This window comes from Tetrahymena thermophila, assembly GCF_000189635.1.
Source record: "Tetrahymena thermophila SB210 genomic scaffold scf_8254548, whole genome shotgun sequence".
Classification (NCBI taxonomy): domain Eukaryota; phylum Ciliophora; class Oligohymenophorea; order Hymenostomatida; family Tetrahymenidae; genus Tetrahymena; species Tetrahymena thermophila.
In genome coordinates, this window is record NW_002476319.1 from 449,020 (window position 1) to 470,958 (window position 21,939).

General features: G+C 22.5%; 9 protein-coding genes across 9 annotated transcripts; 5 read left to right on the forward strand and 4 right to left on the reverse strand. All coding sequences in view use genetic code 6, as the record gives it.

Moving 5' to 3' along the window:
• Window positions 1-144: 144 nt before the first annotated feature.
• On the reverse strand, window positions 145-2,980 carry TTHERM_00317110 (hypothetical protein; the record flags this gene model as incomplete). Its single annotated transcript, XM_001021392.2, has 6 exons — window positions 2,795-2,980; window positions 1,156-2,736; window positions 912-1,100; window positions 565-859; window positions 401-511; window positions 145-344 (listed from the first exon to the last, which is right to left on the reverse strand). Exons 1-6 carry the CDS (start codon window positions 2,906-2,908, stop codon window positions 145-147), a joined length of 2,490 nt encoding a protein of 829 aa, XP_001021392.2. The 5' UTR covers window positions 2,909-2,980.
• Window positions 2,981-3,846: 866 nt separating this feature from the next.
• TTHERM_00317120 (transmembrane protein, putative) lies at window positions 3,847-4,839 on the reverse strand (the record flags this gene model as incomplete). Its single annotated transcript, XM_001021393.2, has 1 exon — window positions 3,847-4,839. One exon carries the CDS (start codon window positions 4,837-4,839, stop codon window positions 3,847-3,849), a length of 993 nt encoding a protein of 330 aa, XP_001021393.2.
• A 1,770-nt stretch (window positions 4,840-6,609) lies between these two features.
• TTHERM_00317130 (cell surface immobilization antigen) lies at window positions 6,610-7,101 on the reverse strand (the record flags this gene model as incomplete). The annotated part of the gene is made up of 1 exon (XM_001021394.1): window positions 6,610-7,101. One exon carries the CDS (start codon window positions 7,099-7,101, stop codon window positions 6,610-6,612), a length of 492 nt encoding a protein of 163 aa, XP_001021394.1.
• A 1,951-nt stretch (window positions 7,102-9,052) lies between these two features.
• Window positions 9,053-9,811, reverse strand: TTHERM_00317140 (TrmH family RNA methyltransferase; the record flags this gene model as incomplete). The annotated part of the gene is made up of 1 exon (XM_001021395.3): window positions 9,053-9,811. One exon carries the CDS (start codon window positions 9,809-9,811, stop codon window positions 9,053-9,055), a length of 759 nt encoding a protein of 252 aa, XP_001021395.1.
• A 29-nt stretch (window positions 9,812-9,840) lies between these two features.
• On the forward strand, window positions 9,841-10,056 carry TTHERM_00317150 (hypothetical protein; the record flags this gene model as incomplete). Its single annotated transcript, XM_001021396.1, has 1 exon — window positions 9,841-10,056. The coding sequence occupies one exon, from the start codon at window positions 9,841-9,843 to the stop codon at window positions 10,054-10,056; it is 216 nt and encodes a 71-aa protein (XP_001021396.1).
• Window positions 10,057-12,539: 2,483 nt separating this feature from the next.
• Window positions 12,540-13,727, forward strand: TTHERM_00317160 (choline/ethanolamine kinase; the record flags this gene model as incomplete). The annotated part of the gene is made up of 1 exon (XM_001021397.3): window positions 12,540-13,727. One exon carries the CDS (start codon window positions 12,540-12,542, stop codon window positions 13,725-13,727), a length of 1,188 nt encoding a protein of 395 aa, XP_001021397.1.
• A 2,339-nt stretch (window positions 13,728-16,066) lies between these two features.
• Window positions 16,067-16,570, forward strand: TTHERM_000317189 (hypothetical protein; the record flags this gene model as incomplete). The annotated part of the gene is made up of 1 exon (XM_012798939.1): window positions 16,067-16,570. The coding sequence occupies one exon, from the start codon at window positions 16,067-16,069 to the stop codon at window positions 16,568-16,570; it is 504 nt and encodes a 167-aa protein (XP_012654393.1).
• A 200-nt stretch (window positions 16,571-16,770) lies between these two features.
• On the forward strand, window positions 16,771-16,998 carry TTHERM_00317190 (hypothetical protein; the record flags this gene model as incomplete). Its single annotated transcript, XM_001021400.2, has 1 exon — window positions 16,771-16,998. The coding sequence occupies exon 1, from the start codon at window positions 16,801-16,803 to the stop codon at window positions 16,996-16,998; it is 198 nt and encodes a 65-aa protein (XP_001021400.1). The 5' UTR covers window positions 16,771-16,800.
• A 744-nt stretch (window positions 16,999-17,742) lies between these two features.
• TTHERM_00317200 (adenylate kinase) lies at window positions 17,743-21,894 on the forward strand (the record flags this gene model as incomplete). Its single annotated transcript, XM_001021401.2, has 11 exons — window positions 17,743-17,803; window positions 17,890-17,992; window positions 18,228-18,339; window positions 18,515-18,647; window positions 18,883-19,306; window positions 19,388-19,900; window positions 19,957-20,373; window positions 20,437-20,627; window positions 20,692-21,106; window positions 21,159-21,528; window positions 21,589-21,894. The coding sequence occupies 11 exons, from the start codon at window positions 17,743-17,745 to the stop codon at window positions 21,892-21,894; spliced, it is 3,045 nt and encodes a 1,014-aa protein (XP_001021401.2).
• Between the last annotated feature and the right edge of the window lie 45 nt (window positions 21,895-21,939).

Genomic DNA, 21,939 nt, shown 5'->3' on the forward strand with positions numbered 1-21,939 from the left:
TTTATTTTATATATTTTTTGTTACAGCTTTAACCAACTTGAAAAGAGTTTTGCAAAAATTTAGATTTTAATTTGACAAAATAAAACAAACACACACATTTTTATTACATATTTATAGCTTTTTTATTAATTAAATTTAATTTTTTCATTATTATTAATTAATAACATGCTCAAGTGATTGAGCTTGTATTAGAAGCATCTAAAGTAAATCCTATTCTAAAAGCAGGCTCTATGTCTTTTGATTAATTTAATTATTATTAACTATACAATTTACTATTTACTTATTATTTTTGTTCTCTTTCGTTTCTGAAAATTTAAAACTGGCTTAGCTATTGTTGAGAGAATCTGATTTTAAAAGTAATTAATGAAAAATTATATAAAATTTTTTTTAATTATTTTACCTCTTCCAGTATTTTTAATTAGATATTACTATAGCAAATCTTAATTCTAAGTGCTTTTACAATCTACTTCGCTATCAGATTTCAAACACTTTGGACACAAAATACTTTTTTCTAAATAAAATTAAAAAAATAATTTAAGAAAATAAAAAATTTTTATTTTTTACTTAAGGACTCTTAAGAAAGGTCTTTTGAGAGAATTTCATTTAAGAAATTTTCAAAATTTTTATCAAACTTTATATCAATCATATCATAAGATAAGTTTAATTTATTCATGAACTATTTTTTAATGTTCTACAACTCATCTTAGGCATATTTCAAAATATTTTCATAAAAATAGCTCGTATTAATATTATTCTTTCTTTAAAATGCATTCTAAATATTTTAGGTTAATTAGAATACAGTAACTCCTATTTCTTCTAAGTTTTATTGACTCTATTAAGTTAAGTCTAACATTTATTTCTAAAAATTAAATTATAAAATGACTAATGTTTCAAATAAATAATAAAAAAACCTTTTAGTTCTCAAGAAAGTTGACAAATTTGTAATCAAAACACTTAATAATTTATTCTTTTAAATGCTCTTAATATCCATCTTAACTTATTTGTTCAATCAAATTAGAATTCTGACACTTTTATCTCTTCATAGCTTCCATTTAACTTTTTATTTCACAGTTTTCTTTTTCAAGCTCTTAAATTTTTTTCTTAGAAATAAAAAATTATTATTTGGCTTTTAATTTATTTAAATAGAGAATTTACTTCTAAAGAAGTTGTATAATTTTTGGATTATTTAATGAGTTATTCCTTTTCATGTATGCTAACTTTAAGAGAGTCTATTTTTTACCTTCCAGATTCAAGCAATAAAACACACTCTTCTAATTCTTTTTTCATGTTTATATTCTCACTTTCAATATAGTTGCTTTTTCCTCTTTTCTTTTCAATATTTTAGTTTTGTTGCTGATTTTGTAGAGAATTGTTGGAGGCTATTTAATCTTACGAACAATCTTCTTAAAATTTAGAATTTTTATATTTTATTGAAGTTGGGGTAAGATTATTATGTCGCTCTTAAAGATTTCCTGTCTATATTTAACTTATTCTTAATAGTTCTTTTAATCTAAACCTCAGTTTTTCATTTTCATCTTTTAAATTTTCCTACTCCCTATTTAATCTTTCACTTTCAATTGCGCTTTCTATAAAATATTGCTTGTATTTTTAGACCTAAGATCTATACTGATCGCCAAAACCTTACTGATCATTCTATCTTATTGAGAATGGTGACTATCCCCTTGAAGAAAGAGGGGCTTCTTGTTTCTATAAAAAAGAATTATTAGACTAATTATCAGAATAATGCTTAACAGAGTTAACTCTCTCTAGCTTTTTATTACAATTTTATTCTTAATCTAAAAAGCTAGCTCTACTGATTGTATGAGAGCTTGTTTAGAAATTAGATTTACTTTCAAGAGGTGTTACTAAATTATTTAACATACCTCCCATTTAACAATTTTAGTACTTAAAAAGCAGTCCTTCATTTTATTATTTAATGCTTGCTTATTCAGCTGTTCTTTTTTATTGATCTTCTAATATTGTTTCATAGTCTTTTTAAGTGAATTTTTTATCTATATAAGAATACTTGTCTTTAAGCTTCTAAATTCTATTTAGAGACTCGTTAAATTGATCACATCTGAAGTTATTACTATTTTTAGGAGTTAGATTTTCATTTTTTGGAGTGGTTAAAACAGAAGAAGTTATTTTCTTAGATGTTATTTCATGGCTTATATTTTAATTGTTTAAAATATCACCTAAAATGTTTCTCTTGATACTCTAAAAGCTTGGCTCTTTTTGAATAAATAAACTACCTTAAGAATTATCTTTCTTAAAGCTATTTTACTTAGAAATGAGATACTGTTTTACATTAACTGTTTCTGCTTAGTTTTATTACAATGAGTCATTTTAATTATTTTGTTTTAGAGAAATGTTATTTGTTTAGCTGCTATTTGTAGTAGAAGAGCAAGGATTGTTTACTTACATTGAATTTTAAGAAAAATCAATATATCTTTTATGAGATTCTTTACTATCGCTCCCTACTATTATTGAAGACTAAGGAGGTAAGTAGTAAGATGCTGGTGACTCTATTTTATTTTAAGATTACTAGTTAAATTTAATTTAACTTTGATTGCAATCTATGGCTTAAACTTAGCAAGGAATTCTACTATAACCCTTTTTAAATTCTTAATAATTAGCAGTAGCAGAAGAAGCAAGGTGAGGTTTATTTTCTTTCTCTGAGTTTTCTTCAAAATAACAAGAATTCATTTTTTATAACTTTTAATAATTATTTCCAGTCTGTTTATAATTATACATTTTAATACAATTATTACAAAAATTTAATATTTAAAGTTACATTCTGGTGGCTAGCTGCTTGTTATGGAGTAAAGCTAAACTTGTTTAAATTATTTAATGATCCAGATGACTAAAAAGGAAGGTTGTAATCTTTTTTCTGATTAAACTAACTCATGTTATAAAGTATGAAAATATTTGAAGTTCTAGTAATAATATTTTTTTTCTAAAAAGTTAATTCGCAAAAATAATTAATTAAGATTGATTTTTGAATTTAATATAGTTATGAAGTCAAATTAATTCATTATCTAAACTCCTTTTTGCATTATAAATAACAAACAAAAATAAATATTAGCAATTTATAAATAAATTCATTTGCATTCATTTTTGATTGAAAATTTAAAGTAAACAAAAATATACGTTAAAAATTTTTTTAATTGTTATTAAATTATCAAATAAATTAGAAAATATATTAATTAATAAAATCCATATATTAGCATCAATCCATATATGTATCTATCTATCTTTTTTAAAATACAAATTGTTATTTCACATTTTCAGCTTTGAATTTATTTTTTAATTCTTTAAATTTAACATAACTTTAATTCAATTTAAAAATTGAAAAAAGCACTTCAAGTTAAATGAAAGATAAGTAATTAAGTATTAAGTAAGCATTAAGATAAAATTCATATTTAGTAGACATTCTAGTTAATATTGAATATTATCTATTTTAATTAATTAATTTTTCAAAAATTGTTTAATTTTAAGAAAATTAATTGAATTATTTTTTGTAAAAAGTAAATTAAAAAAAAATATTTGCTAGTATTTTATTAAACTTTGATAAATAATACAAAATTTACCAATAAATATTAATTTTTTATTATAAGTATTAGTTGATTTACATTTTTGTGATTAAGGATGGTTGGATGGATGAATGGATCATCTTAAATTAAATTATAAAATTTAATAACTAAATTAATTTATAACAATTAAAAACGTAATTAATTATTTAATTTATCTAAACTCAATCAATTCATTCTATTGCCGTTTATTTATTTATTATTTATTTATGTATGCATTTTAAATAGCTTCAGTAAGTTTAAACCTTTATGTCCTTCAAAACGAGGAGGAGTCTTTTAAGTCAGATGCAAGTATTCTCCTCGAGTAATACTTTTACATATCCTTTCTATGCTTAAGGAAAGATGTAGCTGCTTTATAAGCATAAAACACTCCTAAAGAGAAAAGGAAAAAGCTTGCTATAGATTTAATACTAAAGTGATGGCTAACTATTTCTTGAATTTCATATTTTCTTTTTGCAATCACTTCTGGAATATCAAAATTTATGATACGATTTTTTAAATCTAATATTACTGATCCATAAACCATGATTTAATCACCAATCTTTATGCCTATTTAATTTTAAGTAAATCCAATGAGCAAGATTGTTCCTGGTTGAAGTTTTAAATTTGCTTTAATTGTTTCATTAAATTTCTCTAGGTAAGCTACTGGCTTCAAAGCTCTCTCTACATTCGTCTTTTTTGTACCAAAGTTAGTAATTAAGCATTTTATCGAGCCTGATTCAAATTCTGTCAACTATTTATTTTGATTTTTTTTAAGCAACCAATTTTTAGCTTCTTTTATTTGTTGATTCGGGTTAACTACTTCAAAAAATTTTATGGCTTTATTATCACTTAGTTCATTACGTTTTTCTAGTTTATTTTAATTGTAATAATTCATCATGTAAATTTTATCTATCTTCATCCTCTAATAAACCAATCCCATCTTTTTAGGATCTAAACATGGAATCATGTGGTTTGAATCTACTTCTCCTCTCACCAGAAATTTACCTGGTACTTTTACTCTGCCCTAATCTTATTGCTATAATTCTATTAAATTCTTTCTATAACTGCTACTGATCAAATCAAACAACTCTTAAGGAAGTAGAGGATCTGTATCTTCAAGCTCCAACATTTTTTTTTTTTGCTTATAAATGAAGAAACTAAAAATACTACTAATACTAATACATAGAAAACTTCCTATGCCATATAAAAAACTCTAAGTTAAATGATCAATAATCTTATATGCCTATGTGCCTTTAGAAGAAGACATTCCGAGCTATCTTAGTTATAAATTTATGTTGAAATTAAATTATTTTGCTTCCACTCTTTTTTTTTACTTTATGAGATTAAAAGAGATAGATTGATAGATAGATATTTAATAATAATTTACTTTAGAAATAAATTTTGTAGCGTTTGATACGATGATTATTCAATTGAATTTAGCAGACAACGAATGGCCTGGTCTCTCTGAAATAAAATAAAGACTTATTGTTAAAAGCCTTAATATCTTAAAAATTTTACTTATCAACTACAATATAATCTTAATTTTATAGCTTCTAATGAAATATTTTAAATCTTTCAGATTTTATAAAATTTATTTAAATTCTATGAAAATATTCCAATTTAATTTCTATTTAAATTGCTAGAGAACCTTATTTATTTTTATTTTTTTTATAAAAATTTTTTTTAAGAAGGTTAGTTAGTTAGTTAGCTAGTTAATAACTCCTCATAAAAATTAATTTTTTGATAGAAAATTTCGTAGTATATAGAAATTTGTGATATTATTTTCTAGAAAAGGCTATAAATATTATAAATAATTTTTACTCAAATCACAAACTATGACTTTTGAAAACAACTATGACGATTTTACATTCCAGAAATATTCTTTTAACATTTTTAATATTACTTCTTTATTTATTTATTTTCATTTGGGTTCACACTTTTTTAAATTTCAAGAAATTTTATTTGAAATTTATTATCTATATCTAATTAGAAATATCGAAATTTCTATTTATTTCTTACTACTTTTCAATTTTTATTGTTAAATTCCTAATCTAAATCTACTATAAAACTAAAATGCTTAATTCCTAAATGATTCAATTCTTCTTCTGACAAGTCCTAATACTACATATATGATAAATATGGACAAAAATTAAACCAATTTAAATAGAATTTTACACAAAACAGAATAATGTTTCCATAATCAAATTTATGGTATAAAAGAATAAGAGTGTCTGTCTATTTGATTTCATTTTTTAGATTCTACTTTATCATTTTATATAAAATAATCTATTTTAAGAAAAAATAATCTATTTTAAAAACGTAAAATATATTATTTTTCAAAGTCAAACTAATATGATAGTCTTTCAAAAGGTTTACTTTCTTATTTAATATTTATGAGTAAACTCATATTTTAAATCAGCAGTAATAAAAAATATACCTTAAAATATAAACTATTTATATAGCTTATTCATATTTAAGTTAGAAATCCAAACCATTTTTCAATATCTTTTGTACCTTGATATTAATTTAAAAAAAACCATTTTAATAAAACTAAAAATTAAAAAATTTTATTATGAATTACTAACTATCGTTTTGTTAATTTTATAAATTAGAAATATTTAATAACTTTAATTTTTTAATTTTTGTAAATTTATTACAATTTTTATGAAAAATATTTATATAAAACCATCTCTTTTTTTAACAATAAGCTATTTAAATATGTGTTTAGATTTTACTTAGCTCAGTTATGAGCATATTATTTTATTTATTTACTGATAACTATCAATTTGTAAATTATTATTATATTATAATTTGAATAAATAAAAAATTTAATCTTAATAAACAAATAACACTTTTAAAATTATGTTAATGATTTATTTAATGAAAATTTAATTCGATTTATAAAAACCATTTTTCTAAAAAAACAAAATATAGAAATACATATTAAAAAACGTTAATAGATAATAGAGATTTAATTGAATTTTTAGCAATTAGATTATTTAATTTTAACAATTACTTAAATATAAATTTATTTATATCATATTAATAATAAACATAATAAAATGAGAGAACTAAATAATAGAATATTTGATTTTTATGTAGCAGCACAACCAGATTAATCTGACTTAGCATACTGTAAGGAAGATCCATTACAAGCAAGACAATCAGAGTCACTCCATGTATTTTTGGTTCTAGAACTTCCACACGTTGCAGATGCTGCAACGCATCCTGTCATTTAAGTGTTAGAATATACTGCCTTTACTGAGCTACTAGTAGTACCTTGGCAAGATAAGCAGAAGAGGTCAGATGCACCAACAAGTCCAGATGATGTATTAGTAGGGCAATTATTTATAGCACATTTTCCAGTACTAGCACCATTTTACCAAGCTAAGCCAGATGGAGTTGTAGGAACTTAAGGACAATTACCAGAAGTTGTGCATGCAGTGCCTGAACAAGTAACGTCAGCACCTTAGATGGTAAATACAAAATTGACTAAAACTGAAAATAAAATTAATTTTAAGATAACCATTATTTTATTTAATCTAATATTTTTTTATTTTGATATTTTTGATAAAAAGATTTATATAAACTGAGAAAGACTATTACGTATTTAAATTATTAAATTGAATAATATTACATCATCAAATTTTAATGAAATATAAAAGTAATTGATGAAAATAAATTTCAATTATTTTAATAATCCTAATAAAGTTAATTGATAGCTTTAATTGATTAAACTAATTTGTAATAATTAGAGATTAGTAAAATAAATTATAAAGATTAAATAAATAAAGATAAAGTGTTCTTATCAAAGTAGGGTCTATGTTTAAAAATATGTACTACCACTATAAAATAGACTATAATAATAAATTAAATTTTTTCTCCTCCTCTAAAGATGATACAATTGTATAATAATTACATAAATTCAATACTAAAATTATCTATTTAATTTTTTATAATATCAAAATTATTGTAAGTAATCTATATTGTTATTTTTCATTTGTAGAATATATCAAATGACCTAAATTAATTAAATATTTATGATATATTTAAAAATTCTAAGAAAAAATAATTAATAACATTGAGTATTTATTATAATTAATTATAATTCAATTTTTTAAACATTGAAATAATTTTATGTTTTCTTTTTCAAAAATGAATTAAATTAAGAATAAATTTAATAATTAATATTAACAAATAAATCTTCATAAAGGCTCTCTAAAAATACAGATTTCAATTTAAGTTTTTTTATTTTTTATCTAATTTTAGTGAAAACTTTCTTCAATTTAAAATGAAAATTAAGTTTGTGGATAAATAATAATTATTAGTTTTAAAACAGATGAAAAATTTACTTATTTTAAATTTATTCTAACATAAATTTATTTATAATAGACACAAAAAACTCTCTAATATAACAATTTATTGTTAGCTAGCTATTAGATAAAATTGAGAATTCTTAAAAACTATCTACAAATTAATTTAACTTCAATCTTGATTTTTTGGTCATTCTTTTAACTATTTAATGTTTATTTTATAAAAGTGAAAATATAGAATTTTTTTAACGATTTCTATTCAAAGATTTTTCAAAATTCAATAAAAATATTCATACATTTATTTATAAGAAATTGTTAAAAATTAATAATTAAATATTTTAAATAAAAAAATTAAATAAAACCATCATCAGAGGCCATTTTACTTCTAAAATGAAAATAAGAGAGAATTAAAATGAAATAAAAATAATATTTAAATCAAAATAATTAGTAATACTTTTTAATTAATTATGTTTCAAATAACTTAAGAAAATGATTATTTTTATAATTTAAACAAGCTTAAAATATTAAAAAAATATTCTAATTTCTAAATAAATTAATAAATGCATTAATTAATTTATTAAAAAATACTACTTAATTCAAAAAAACTAAAAAATTTTTTTAAAAGTTGATTTTATTTTATTTTAATTTTTATAAATAGAAAAATATTTTAATCTTTATATACCAACGTTCTTTAATTAAGTTATAGGAAAAAATAATTTTGTAGAATTTTTACACCTTAACTAAGAAAATTTGCATAAAACATAATTTTTATATTTATAAATTGATTATCGAAAATATGTAGGTAGATGATTTAGTAATTATTTAACTTAAATATAATGAATAGCAAAATATTTTTATTCAGTTACTAATTAAGCTTTAAGAGAAACTACTATTTTTCTAAATTTCTAAAAAAAAGAATAGTTTAGAATCCTTTTTATTTTTTATAATAAATTATTTCACTAAATATGGCTTTATAAATTATGAATTGACAAAATATTTTATTTAAAACAATAAAAATTCTTATAAAAGAATGAAGATATTAATACAATTTAATAAGTATTATTAGAATAACTATTAATAAATAAATAAATGAATACTGATTTTTTTATTAATTTCTATATATTTAGCTATTTTTATACCATAAATTTGAATTTATTAAATTTTAATTCACTATTGTTTGCTTTCTTCTTTTAAATTGCTTTAATCATCTTATCCTTAAGGTACTTTACTAATTTATTCTTCGTTTTAATCCTAATTTTAAGATGACTCTTTTTCTTCATCACTTTGAGAATCTTTTTCTTGCTGTTCTCCTTCAATAGCTGCTTAGTCTTAGAATTTTTCACCAAATATTTATGATTCTTAATATCCTGCCCAAAGAGCAAAGTGGTGGAAAATAATAGATGCTGCACAAGAAACATTAAGACTAGCTGTCTTATTTGTGTATTAAGGAATATAAACAAAATGATCGCATATTTTCTTATGAGCTTCGATTAAACCTGCTCCCTCATTACCCATAAGAAAAACAGTATCTCCTTAAAATGGGTGAGTAACTACACTTTTGCTATCAGGTGTTATTTCAACACCACAAACCTTAATGTTATTTTATACAAAATATTGCTTTGCTTCTTTCAAGTTCTTAAAAACGTCAAACTGCATTTAAGCTTGGGTACCATGATTTCCAAACATTTAAAACTCCTTAACAACTCTATGTAATACCCTTTTTCTCTTTCTTTCATCACCTTCTACTTCCTCATTAAAGATATCTTCATTTTTGCTAATCAAAAATACTTTTTCGAAGTTAAATGCTGAAGCACTTCTAATAATAATTCCCATGTTATTTTTTTTACCAATGTTATGCAACAATAAATAACCTTTAGGAAGCTTATTAGTGTTTTACATATCTTAATTCTATTAAACTATATCCATTAATTACTTTATTCAAACAATTTTAATTTATGATTAAAAATATTATTATTATTATTATTATTTTGAAGTAAATACAATACTTTAGTACTTAAAACAATCTTAATTTACTTCGCATCAAAATTATACAAGTAGATCTAACAGTTCAGATTAATCAGAAACTTACTAATAAAAATTCATTCATCTTTATCCTTAATTCTAATCTAATTGAGGATTTAAAAGAGGATAGCAACATGGTAGTTGCTTGATAAAATAAATCTTTATGAATATTATACAAAAATAATATAAAATATTGCATAAGCGAATTTTCTTAACTTATTAGTAGAATTATTTTTTATAAATTCAATTTTTATTCATTTTAAAAAATCTTTTTTGATTAAAAAATAGAGTTAATAGGAAATAGATATATATTATGAAAGAAAATAAATATTATTTTAAAAAATAAATGAAAATTTAAAAAAATTTAAAAATGGTTTTGATATATGTCTCAAACCTAATAGAAAAAAAATAAAAAATATTTCATCAAAATTTAATTGTTTGAAATAGAAATCTAAATTTTTTCATAAACAAATAATCTTGAATTAAATTTTATATATTTATATATATAAATTGAATGAAAAAAATAATGATTTACATTAAATGTTTGATATAAAATTTTAGATTTCTTTCAAAAAGCTAAATCACTCATTAAATATTTTTTTTTGCCTTTTCATGTACAAAGCTTATTTTACTGTTTTTAAATTTTCTATTAATTTATAAAAAGATATTCTACTAAAATATATTTCCTACTCTCTAAATTATAATTTAAAAATGTGACTAAATATTATCATTCTTTACTTTTTTTAAGCAAAAAAAAAAATATAAAGATTTAAAAACAAGATTAGAAATGAAAATAAGTTTGCCAAATTGAGGATAAAGCTGATTAAATTAACATATTATGAAAAATGAAAAAAATTAGGTAAAATTGAATTATTTTTTAATAAAATCTTTCTATTTTATAGTATTTCAGTTTGATACACAATTTATAAATTCCTAAAAATAAAATATAAAATAAAAAAGGTATAATTCATAATAATTGTTAAATTTATTTTGCTAATCTTTTTACTTATTTTATTTTTCAATTTATGCTGAATCAATTTTGAAAAATATGACTAATTATTTATTATTTTCTATATTAAATAGTACTCTAATTTAAGAAATATTTCTTCATCTTTTATTTGTAAATAGAATTAAATATATTTTTAACATAAAAAACGTTGATAAAAGAAAAATCCTGAAAAACAAGTTGAATTCAGGTGAATATTTTTAAATTTAGAAAAGAAGAAGAAAAAAATTAATTAATATTCTATAACACTATAACGCTTAACAGAAAAGTTAAGCATGAATATTACTAACTATTTAAATTAATTAGGAGTTATTTTTAGAAATAAAATTTTTAAATTTATTTAAATTTTATAAAGAAATAAGAAAATAAGAAGTTTTATTAAAAATAGTAGGTTTAATAATTTAAAAATATATAAATGCTCATATAGGATAGTACATAAAGTTAATGAATTAAATACTAATGAAATAAAAATATCTATTTCAAATATATTTTTTGAATTTTTTGAATTAAATTATTGATAGCTTGAAAAATGATATCTCAAAATATCTTATAAGTTATTAAAAATAAAATAAAAATATCTAAAAATAAATATGAAAAATGACATTATTTTAAATATAAAAAATATTATTATTTAAAATATAAAAAAAGAAAATTAAGTTTATTTATTTATTAAAAATAAAATAAATAATGTTGATTTATAAAAAATAAATAAAGATGAAATAAATATATTACTTTTTATAAAAGGATCAAGATAAAATTTGATTTATAATAAATAATTTAAGATTTTTATTTATGAAAAATGTCAATAGAATATTAGATATTAAACTGATTACTTCAAAGCGTTTAAAAGTAAATAGATATTTATTTATTTCTTTCTTTCTAATACTTTTATTATTTCTAATTTGAAGATTTTCTAACAACTGTTCAAGCAATAAATAGTTTTTCACTTGAATTTTATCAACTTGAATTAACAGAACAAAATTTATTATCTGTTGATTAATTTTTTTACTGAATTAATTTTGAAAAGCTTTTGAAAATAACATAAATTTTATGTTTTTTTAAAAGTTAATGAATAAACTAACTTACATAATTAAAGTAAATTAAATCAAGTTTGAAATATAATCAAATGCCTATTAAATTCTAATTTATGAATAAAATTTATTTTTAATAATAGAATAATTATTGGCTTATTATTATTGGTAATGTTTTAGCTATCATTTTATTAAAAATATAGGTGAAATTAAAAGTGTTCAAATAATTATTAAAGATTTCTTTCAAAATTTTTTGCTGATTGATGACAATGACGTGAATAAGAGCTAGTATTAATAGAATCAAATAAAAATGAGATTATTCATCTATTATAAACTTGTGTAAAAATTAATTGCCTGACCATCCTTTTGTTGTTTGGTATAGATATGCTTGCTTCCTTTACATGCGGAATGGTGAGGGTAATTTCTTTAGATAATCAATTAAATTAAAAAAAATTAAAATTAATTAAAATAACAAAAAAATAGCTTTAATTAAAGTCAAGTTTTTGTAATAAAAAAACAAACAAACAAACAAATAGTTCTAACACTAATAAAAGAAACACTTAAAATAGTACTTTACTAAACAGATTGAATTAAAATGGATTTGGATACTTTGATTGAATATAAGGAAATTTTGGTTGATAACTTGCCTGAATGGAAGGATACAACTGATTTACGTTATATCGAATTGAAAAAGCTTACTGGTTTGACAAATGCTACTTATCGCGCAAAAAACAATGACCCTAACTTGACCACTTCCAATAAAATCGCAGTTATTCGTATTTTTGGTACTGTCGAGGGTTTGGTTGATAAGGCTAAAGAGCACACTATCTTCAATGAATTGGGAAAGAATGGTGCTGGTCCTAAGTGTCTTGCTTACGGAGGTTCATGGCGTATTGAGGAATATATTGATCAAGGTGTTCACCCTGATTTAACCACTATGCGCAGTAAAACTTACAGACGCTTAATAGCCAAGTATTTATCTTAATTCCATAAAATCTAACTTTCTAACATCCCTCGTGAAGAACCTTCTATTAAGAAATACTTGGATACTAGAACTGAGTCTTTCAAACCTTTCTTTGATAAAATGAAATAGGGAGAACTCTTCAGTTCAGAAGAGAAGGAAAAGCTTAAGGAATTTGAAGAAATCGTTAGTGAAAAGGAAGTTGAATTCTTATATTCTATCCTTCCTAAATCTGAGACTAGACTTTGTCACAATGATTTGAACAACTTAAATATTTTCTACAATGTTAACACCTCATCTGGAAATCGTCTCAAATTCATTGACTTTGAATATTGCTCATACAATTATTGCGCTTATGATATTGCTAACTATATGAACGAATCTCATTTCAATTACAATTTCCCTGAAGATCCTTATTATGACATTGTAAAAGAAAACATATTCAAAATTGACGATATTAATGATTTCGTTGAACATTATATTGCTGCCAAGCACATCGAAGATGAGACAATCTTATCTCAATTCGAAGATGAAATAGCAGCTGCAGCTAATGACGAATCTGCTGCTCGCAGAATCCCTCTTAAATATGCTTTAAAATATATGAGCCAAGAGTCTTTTGTTGAGCTCTGCAACTAGCTTGTTTATGAAGTCTTATGCTGCTAAATTCTCTCCAACTGGTATTGGGTTGTCTGGTCAGTTATTACCGCAAAGGCTCCTGGTATGCTTTTTAATCATATTCACTATGGTGCTGCCAGACATTAAATTTTCAAGGATCTTAAGACTTAACTTTCTGAATTCACTTAGAAATAAGCTAGCATCTGAAAAAAAAAGAATGAAGAAAAAACAAAGCACATGAAAGTAAAGCAAATCAAAAGAAGAACCTAACAAATGTAAAAATATAAAGATGCAAATTTCATAAAAAAACAAAAAACATTTGAAAGAGCTAAATGAAAAAAATTAACAAAATAACTAAAATAAATAAATAAATATAAAATAATAATGACTAAAAACACTAAAATAAATTTTACTTATCAAATTAACAAAATTCCATTAAAAAATTTCAATTATAATTGTAAATTCTATATAAAATTACATGCGAATCTATTTTGTATAAACTTTAATTCATTTATAAAAATTAAATAAATCGAATATTTATAATTTACATTTAAATTTATATTTTTTTATCTACATTCTTAAATATCACGATGAAGAATGCTGTCTAGATTTATTTCTAAAATTCAAATTTGGCAAACTCAAATCTACTTTTTATCAAGAATAAATTAGTTTTGGCCTAATGATGAATGAGAATGTAAAATAAATAAATAAAATTAAAATCCTTTCTTCTTACTATTTATTAAATAGATAAATACCTATTTTTCTGATGCGCACTTAGAAATTTTGAAGTATAATAATTAGATTTTGTATTAATCAAACAAGCATCAATTAAATAAAGTATTTGATAAATCCCTTTACATTAAGTAGAGTGAAAGTAATCAAAAGTGTTGTTTTACACCACAAAAAATCAAATCAATAATTTTCTCTATTTATTTCTTACCAAATTTACTTCGAAATGTAAAAAATAAATGAATGAAATTAAATGTAAAGATTTCTAAATTTACATAAAAATAAAAAAACGATTATAAAAAACATGCGCATTAACTTATAAATTATCCAGTTTTCTATTTTAAATTTAAATTTTGTTATAGACCCTTATTTTATTTTAGTATAGAGAATTTTAAATATAGTTTATTATTATTTTTTATATCTAAAGATAGAATAAGCTTTTTTTCGTCATTACAATGACGCTATCAAAAAAGAAAATTAATTTTCTAAAAGAAATTTAATTAAAATCTTCCACATCACTTATGATATTCAAATTTTTCTACACCGTTTCAGATACTTTCAAATAATTAAAATTTAAATTTATTTATTTATTTCAAAAATAATCAATAAATTATATCTACTTTTTCTTTCTCATTAAATAAATATAGTACATTTTTTTAAAAAAATAGCTTTATTTTAAATAATCAAACTATGAAACATTCATTTTTCAAATAAAAGAAAATCACAATAAAAACATAATGAAGATTATGCGATATTAATTATAGTTTGAATGTTAATTAATTATTTATTTTTTGTCTATTCTCGATATTAATTTAATTTGTTTTGTATTTTTATTTATTTTATTAATTTATTATTTTTCATCATTTATTTTTAATTTATTTTATTTAATTTTTATAATTTTATTTATTTATTTTTAAATCAATTTATTTTATTTTATTTTAATATTAATTTATATTTTTTATTTATTTATTTATTTTTTTAATTAATTTTATTTTTTTTATTAAATTTTGAAATATTTGCTAAAGACCTGTTAAAATTAAAAATCTAAAATGTTAAAATTAAATTAAAAAAATATTTTTCTCAATTTATGAGATGGGTTTAGGAGCTAACGATTGACTGGATTTGAGGATCTAGAAAACTAATTGAAGGTCTGAGTCCTAAAATTATCATATTTTAGCTCAATATTTCCATTCTATGAGGGTAGGAATGTACTTTATGAGAAAATCGCAAGATTATAAGCCTCAAGGAGATTCCCGCTAAACACACTATTTTATTTAGATTTTGATGCATCTGATTAAAAACTTTTATGACGTTGGTATATTTACTTGATGCAAAATAATCATTAAGAATCTTCTTTTCAACGGCCTCTAAAATATGATATCTATTGATAAAAACTTATCAGTTTCACAAGTATTCTAGTCTTGATAACATAACTATATTCTTATCTCATCTAGTTCTTTAAAATTTATTTATGCTCTAAAATTATTTTTGCTCATTTTGCTTGATGTTGATTTTTTTTCTGATTTGTGCTCTAATTTTTGTGTTTGTATTTTTTGTGCTATTTTCTATTTGCTCTTGAATTAAAAATATACTCCTAAAAATTGTAAAAAAAAATAATATAGTTAGCTATTTCTCATTTCCAGCATCATTAACACTCCATCTAAAAAGAAAGAGATAAAGTCCATTCAGTCAACCTTGTTGATTTGCAGTGAGCGTACTAGCTTCAGGAAATTCTAAGTCTACTTTTAGCTTAGTTGTATATAATTCTGCTTTTTTCTTTGAAGTGATTAGGTATTAGGCTCTAATCTTTAATTGGGATGTATGCTTGCTATTCAGCAGAGTCCAAGGATTATTCTTACAGAGAATATCTCGAAGTCTTTAAGTGTTTTAAATAAATTTAGTTAGCCAGATTTTAATTATCAATTAAGCTTTTATTTCATTAGATTAGATTCCTTTCATTAAAATCTAGTATTCAACAATAAGGTTAGTCAGAATCAGATTATATAAGATCAATAGCATGTATTAATAGAAAATCGAGAAATGCAAAGCTTTCAATAAAAATCAATACACCTTCACATCAATTATTGATCAATATTAAAGATTTTCACACATTTGATTAGATTAACTCAGCTGGATTCTCAAGATTGGGAAATGTGTTAAGCTATCTACAAGACATTAAAAAGATAACCACATTTCATATATAAATCGAGAAATTATTATTTCTGATTCAAGTGGATTAAAAACTTGGGTTCGATGATGAAATCAATATTGTGATTTGCAATGCATCGTCCAATCTTGTTCTTCCTGAAAAAGTTATTTGAGAATCTAATCTAGCTTGCAAAAAACTAAAAAAATCTCTCAAACTGAATCACTCGATGTAGATCAGATTAAATCATTCTAAACAAATTTTCATTTCATATCAATACACTTTCTTTCACTTATATTCTCAAAACTTTCTACTTCTTTTTGTTTTCAGCTTTCATTTAACTACATAGTTTCTAATCTAATTACTTTAAAATATAGTAATTCTTCATTTATTTCAAGGTCTAGCATGATAATATCTTTAAGTACAGTAAAATCTTTGTTTAATCTAGCAAAGAGCAAGCAAGCAAGCAATCAAATACTCAATAGGACATCCCTTTCTCTAGCATCTTCAATTAAAAGCTTCTTTATATACTTCTTCACAAAAAAGTATAATAGAATTCCTTCTTCGTTCTGTTACTCAAATCTTGAGGCTTTCCTCAGGTGATAATTAGTTTTCACCCTCTCTTTCTTTTTTTAATTAATTTTTCTGTTAGAATTAATAATAAGAAAAATCTTGTTTCTCAATTAATTCAATCAAATTTCAAAAAATTTAATTAAAACAAATCAGTTAATAACATAAATAGTCAAATAATTTGTGTCTTTCATAATAATACTTTGTTTTTATTTCATTTTAATAAATAAATTTTTTTAAAACCACCAATACTTAAATATTAAAAATTAAGTGTAAAATCTTTAAAATCAATTTTAAATAAATTTGAATGTAGAAAATAATAATTTTACTAACAAAATTAGAAACTAAAATTGATTTAAATATAACATTTTTTTTAATTGATGTTAAATATTTTTTAATACTATATTTTAAACATAAAATTAGATTATTTGCGATATTGACTGTGATAAAAATTAATATTATTTTTAATTTTTAATAATTAAAATAGATTTTAATGCAAAACAAATAATGAAGAAAGAGTTGGTAGTTTTAAAAAGGATATGAATAATTAATTTAAAAAATAAAAGATTGATATGAATGATAATTATTAATTAATCAGTTTTAAGATGGATGACTTAGATGAATAAAATGACAATAATATTCATTTATTTTTTTATTAATTAGTTAAATGATTAAAATACAGTGTCAATCTATAAAAATAAAAAAATAAATTTCAAAAAGAATAATCATAATTTGATAATAATATTAGTTAATAATAATAAAGAAAAAAAGATAAATATGAGCGTTACATTAAACTACGAAATTAGCTACTTGAATCCTAAGATCGTATTTGTTAGCGGTATTGCTAAAATATAAAAATATTTTTATTTATATTCTAAATTTAACCTAAAAAGTAGTTTATTTAATCTAAATTCATATAAAAAGGTGGTCCTGGCTCTGGTAAGGGTACTCAATGTGAAAGATTAGTTAGAGATTATCATTTTGAACATATTTCTGTAGGTGATTTAGTCAGAGACGAAATTAAAAGGTACTAACAGTTCTCTTTCAATTTACCAATTAGAGAAAAGAAATAAAATTACAGAATGTTATATTTTAGAGAGTATTCAAATGGCCTCAATGTGCTTTCTAAACTAAAAATTGTTTTTTTTTTTTCGCCATTTAGTTGATGATTTACAATTTTTATGACAATTCTTTTAAATAAAACGAATAATAATAAAGCAATTATAATTAATTTAATTAAAAATATATTATTTATTTTAAAGAGGTACACCAGAAGGACAAAAATTCAAGGACGCTTCAGCAAAGGGTGAATTGGTTCCAGATCATTTAGTTGTAGCTTTAATCATAAAAGCAATAAAGAGCAGAAAATCTTTTGTAATTAGCAATAATTTGTTTTAAAATTCAAGATTTTATGAAAATGATATATAACAAACTCTTTTTTTTAGGCTAAAAAAATTGATTTATTTATTAGTTTTAAGCATGATTGAAAATAAAATAATAGACTTGCCATTTATAATATATTCATTATATTCATTTTAACTCTTAATAGAGATTTCTTATTGATGGTTTCCCTAGAAATGTTGAATAAGCAAAGATGTTTGAAATGAAGTTCAAGGAAATAGATTACATTTTGAATTTTGAGGTTCCTGATGAAATTCTTACATCACGTCTTATGGGAAGAGGTAAGCTAAATGATATTAAATTTGTTGAGAATAAAAATACTTTTAAAAAAATATATTATTCAAAAGTTATTGAATAAGATATTTTGGCATAAAAAAGATATTAATATTGCTTTAAGAAGTTATAGATTATTTGATTTATTATAAATCAAATAAAATTTACATAATTATTTATTTATTTATTAATTTAATTTAATTAGCTCATTGTTTAATTATGTATTTAAAATTATTTTAATAGGTGCAAGCAGTGGAAGAGCTGATGATAACCCTGAAGCTATTGCTACAAGACTTAGAGTTTTCCATAATGAAACATAACCTGTGCTTGATTTTTATAATCATTTTGGTAAAGTAAAAACAATGGATGGCTCAAAATCAGTTGATGAAGTTTACAAATAAGTTCAAGAATAAATTAAACCAAATCTTATTTTCATGTATGGACCTCCCTGTGTAGGTAAAACTGAAACTGCAAGGCGTTTAAGTGAAAAAATTAAATACCACTTTGTAAATCTGGAAGCTTTCGATAAACAACATTAAGTTAAGAGTGAAACTGATAGAATTAACAAGCTTATAAACTATTTATAAGATGCTCCACACAATAACTTTATTATTGATTCTTTCTTTAATAGTAAAAATGATGCTGAAGTTTTCCTTAAACATTTCAGGTAAAATTTAATTGAGTTGATTAATAAAAAATTATTTTGTAAAATGTTTAAATAAATATTTTTATAAAATTAAATTAACAGTTTACCATTTAGAATCTTTTATTATGATTCTCCAAAGGATGAAGTAATGAACAACATCTAGAAGTATATTTTGGATGAAAAAGAAAGAAAAAGACAAAAAGATCTTTATGAGTAGTTCATTAAGTGTCGTGGGGGAATTCTTAGTTTGATTTAGAACCAACCATATTTTGTTAAAGTCAATTCTGTTGACACAATTCCAAATATTATCAAATTCATATTAAATAACATTCGTCCTTTAGTTATTTCTGCTTTTACATACAATAATACTGATCTTGCTTTGGATTATTGCGATTAGTTAGAAAAATAGCGTGATTTCATTTATCTCGACGTCTCCGAACAATGTTAAAGCGAAATTGAAAGAGGTACTAATCTTGGTGCCAAAATGAATGCCTTTGAGCAATCAGGTAAAGAAATTCCTCCTAAATTTTAAGTTGAACTCTTATAAAAAATTCTATTCGCAAATCCTAAACAACGTCGTTTCATAATTACAAAGTTCCCTGAAAGAAATAACTAGTAAAATTCAAAAAAAATATTTAATTTTATGTCAAAATTATCATTTAAAAATAAAGATTTGAGCACTTTGAAAGAGAATTATTCCCTATCGACTACTTAATTACTTTTTATATGCCTCAATAGCAGGTTAAATATTACCACGATAATTCTCCCCTCCTTTAATTCTTTGCAAAGGGTAAATACATCCACATCGATAGACTTGCATTAGATATTGTTGATGCTTACATTAACGAGCGTTCTAACTACGGTTTTGTATTAGGACCTTAAGCATCTGGTAAATCCTCTATTGCTAAGTATGTTGCAAGTAAGTTTGGATACACTCTTATTGACTGGGAATAAACTTTTGAATTTTTGAAGACCAAACTCGGTGGAGAAGAAGGTCCCCTTGATGAGCTTACATATGAACAAGTTGAAAAATACTTTGCTGAAACTCTCAATCCTGCTAAAAATCCCTCTAAAACTCTCTTCGATGGGTAAATAAATTAGTTAATATTTTATTTAGATTACAAATTTATTTTTTAATTAACATAAAAAAGTTGGCCATCTGTTTATAACTTTGCTTAGTTCTAGCAATTCATAAAAAAATTAGGACTTCCATCTTTAGGTATTGACCTCTAAATTAACAAAGATATCTACGTTAGACGTTATAAAATTAAGAATGAAATGGATCCTGAAGCTGAAATGTCTGAAGAAGACTAACAAAAGATTGACGATCTCCTTGCAAATGGTAAAATATATATTCATTTTTAATTAAAAATATTTATCAACAAAAATTAATTAAAATAAAAAAGCAAGCTAATACACTCAATTAATAAGTTAAACTGCTGAAAGTAATTTCGGATTCACCTTATACAAGCTTGATGTTAATCATTCACTTGAATCAACTACAAGATACCTTAACAACATCTTCTTTAAGAGAGTGTATGTAGTTAATGATTATACTACTCACCATTAACAAGAAGTCAAAGAAGAATAGAAACTTGTTTTCTTGAACTTCTGTGCCAAGACTAACACTACCTTTGTAGATGTTCAAGAAATTATTAAGCTTAATTACTGGCAAAAGACATATAATCTTCATGATTAAGTATAAAGCGAATATGCTATGAGATGGACTGATCAATAACCTACTTTCCCCTCTAATTATTCCCCAAAGCTCATAATACAAGCTATCAGTAACTACTTAAAGACATTGAAAATTCCTTCAAGGTACATACTTCATACTAAAAATAACATAATTAATTCTTAAATTTAATAATAGAGATATTTTGTTATATGGTTATCCTTCTGGTGATACTCCTGCTGAAAGATCCTCCAATGAAAGATTCTACCCCAGAGCATCTGATGAAATTTACAATATTGAAAAAGAAGTTGGACCTGTTAGAATGGTTTTAGTTCTTACAGACAACAGACTTACTTGGTAGATTAGTGATGAAGCCCGTAAGTTGGATCCCCCACCTGAGAAGCCAAAAAAAGCTGCAGATGAAGAAGGTTAAGAAGAAGAACCTCCTGCTGAAGAAGAGGAAGAAGGCAAGCCCAAATTTAACATCTTTGACTATGAATGGACAACAACAAACGGTCTTCCTAAAACCATCCCCTAATGGTACAATAAACTTAAAAAGACATAAAAGGTAAGAGTCTTTATTTTAATCAAATTTTTATCAAGTTTATCTTAAATATAAATAAAATAGAAACACTATTCAATTAAGTATAATGGAAGTTTAAATACTTATGATAAGCTTTTAGAGTATTTGAGACTTATTAACGAAGAAAATCCAGAAAATAAGGCTGAATAAGAATACAGAAAGGTTAATCTGTTTGTTTAATTGAGATATGACGAAGTTCCTGAGCACGAAGAAAATGAAGTAGAGCCTCCACGTGAATAATATAAACATATAGTTCCAGAAGAGCCCAAATTAATTTTACCTGAAGAAGAATTCCCTGAAGAATAACAAGAAAAAGTTGAGCAATAAGAAGAAGAGGAAGAAGATAATTGATAAAACCATAAATAAATAAATAATAAAATAATAAATAGTAAAAAT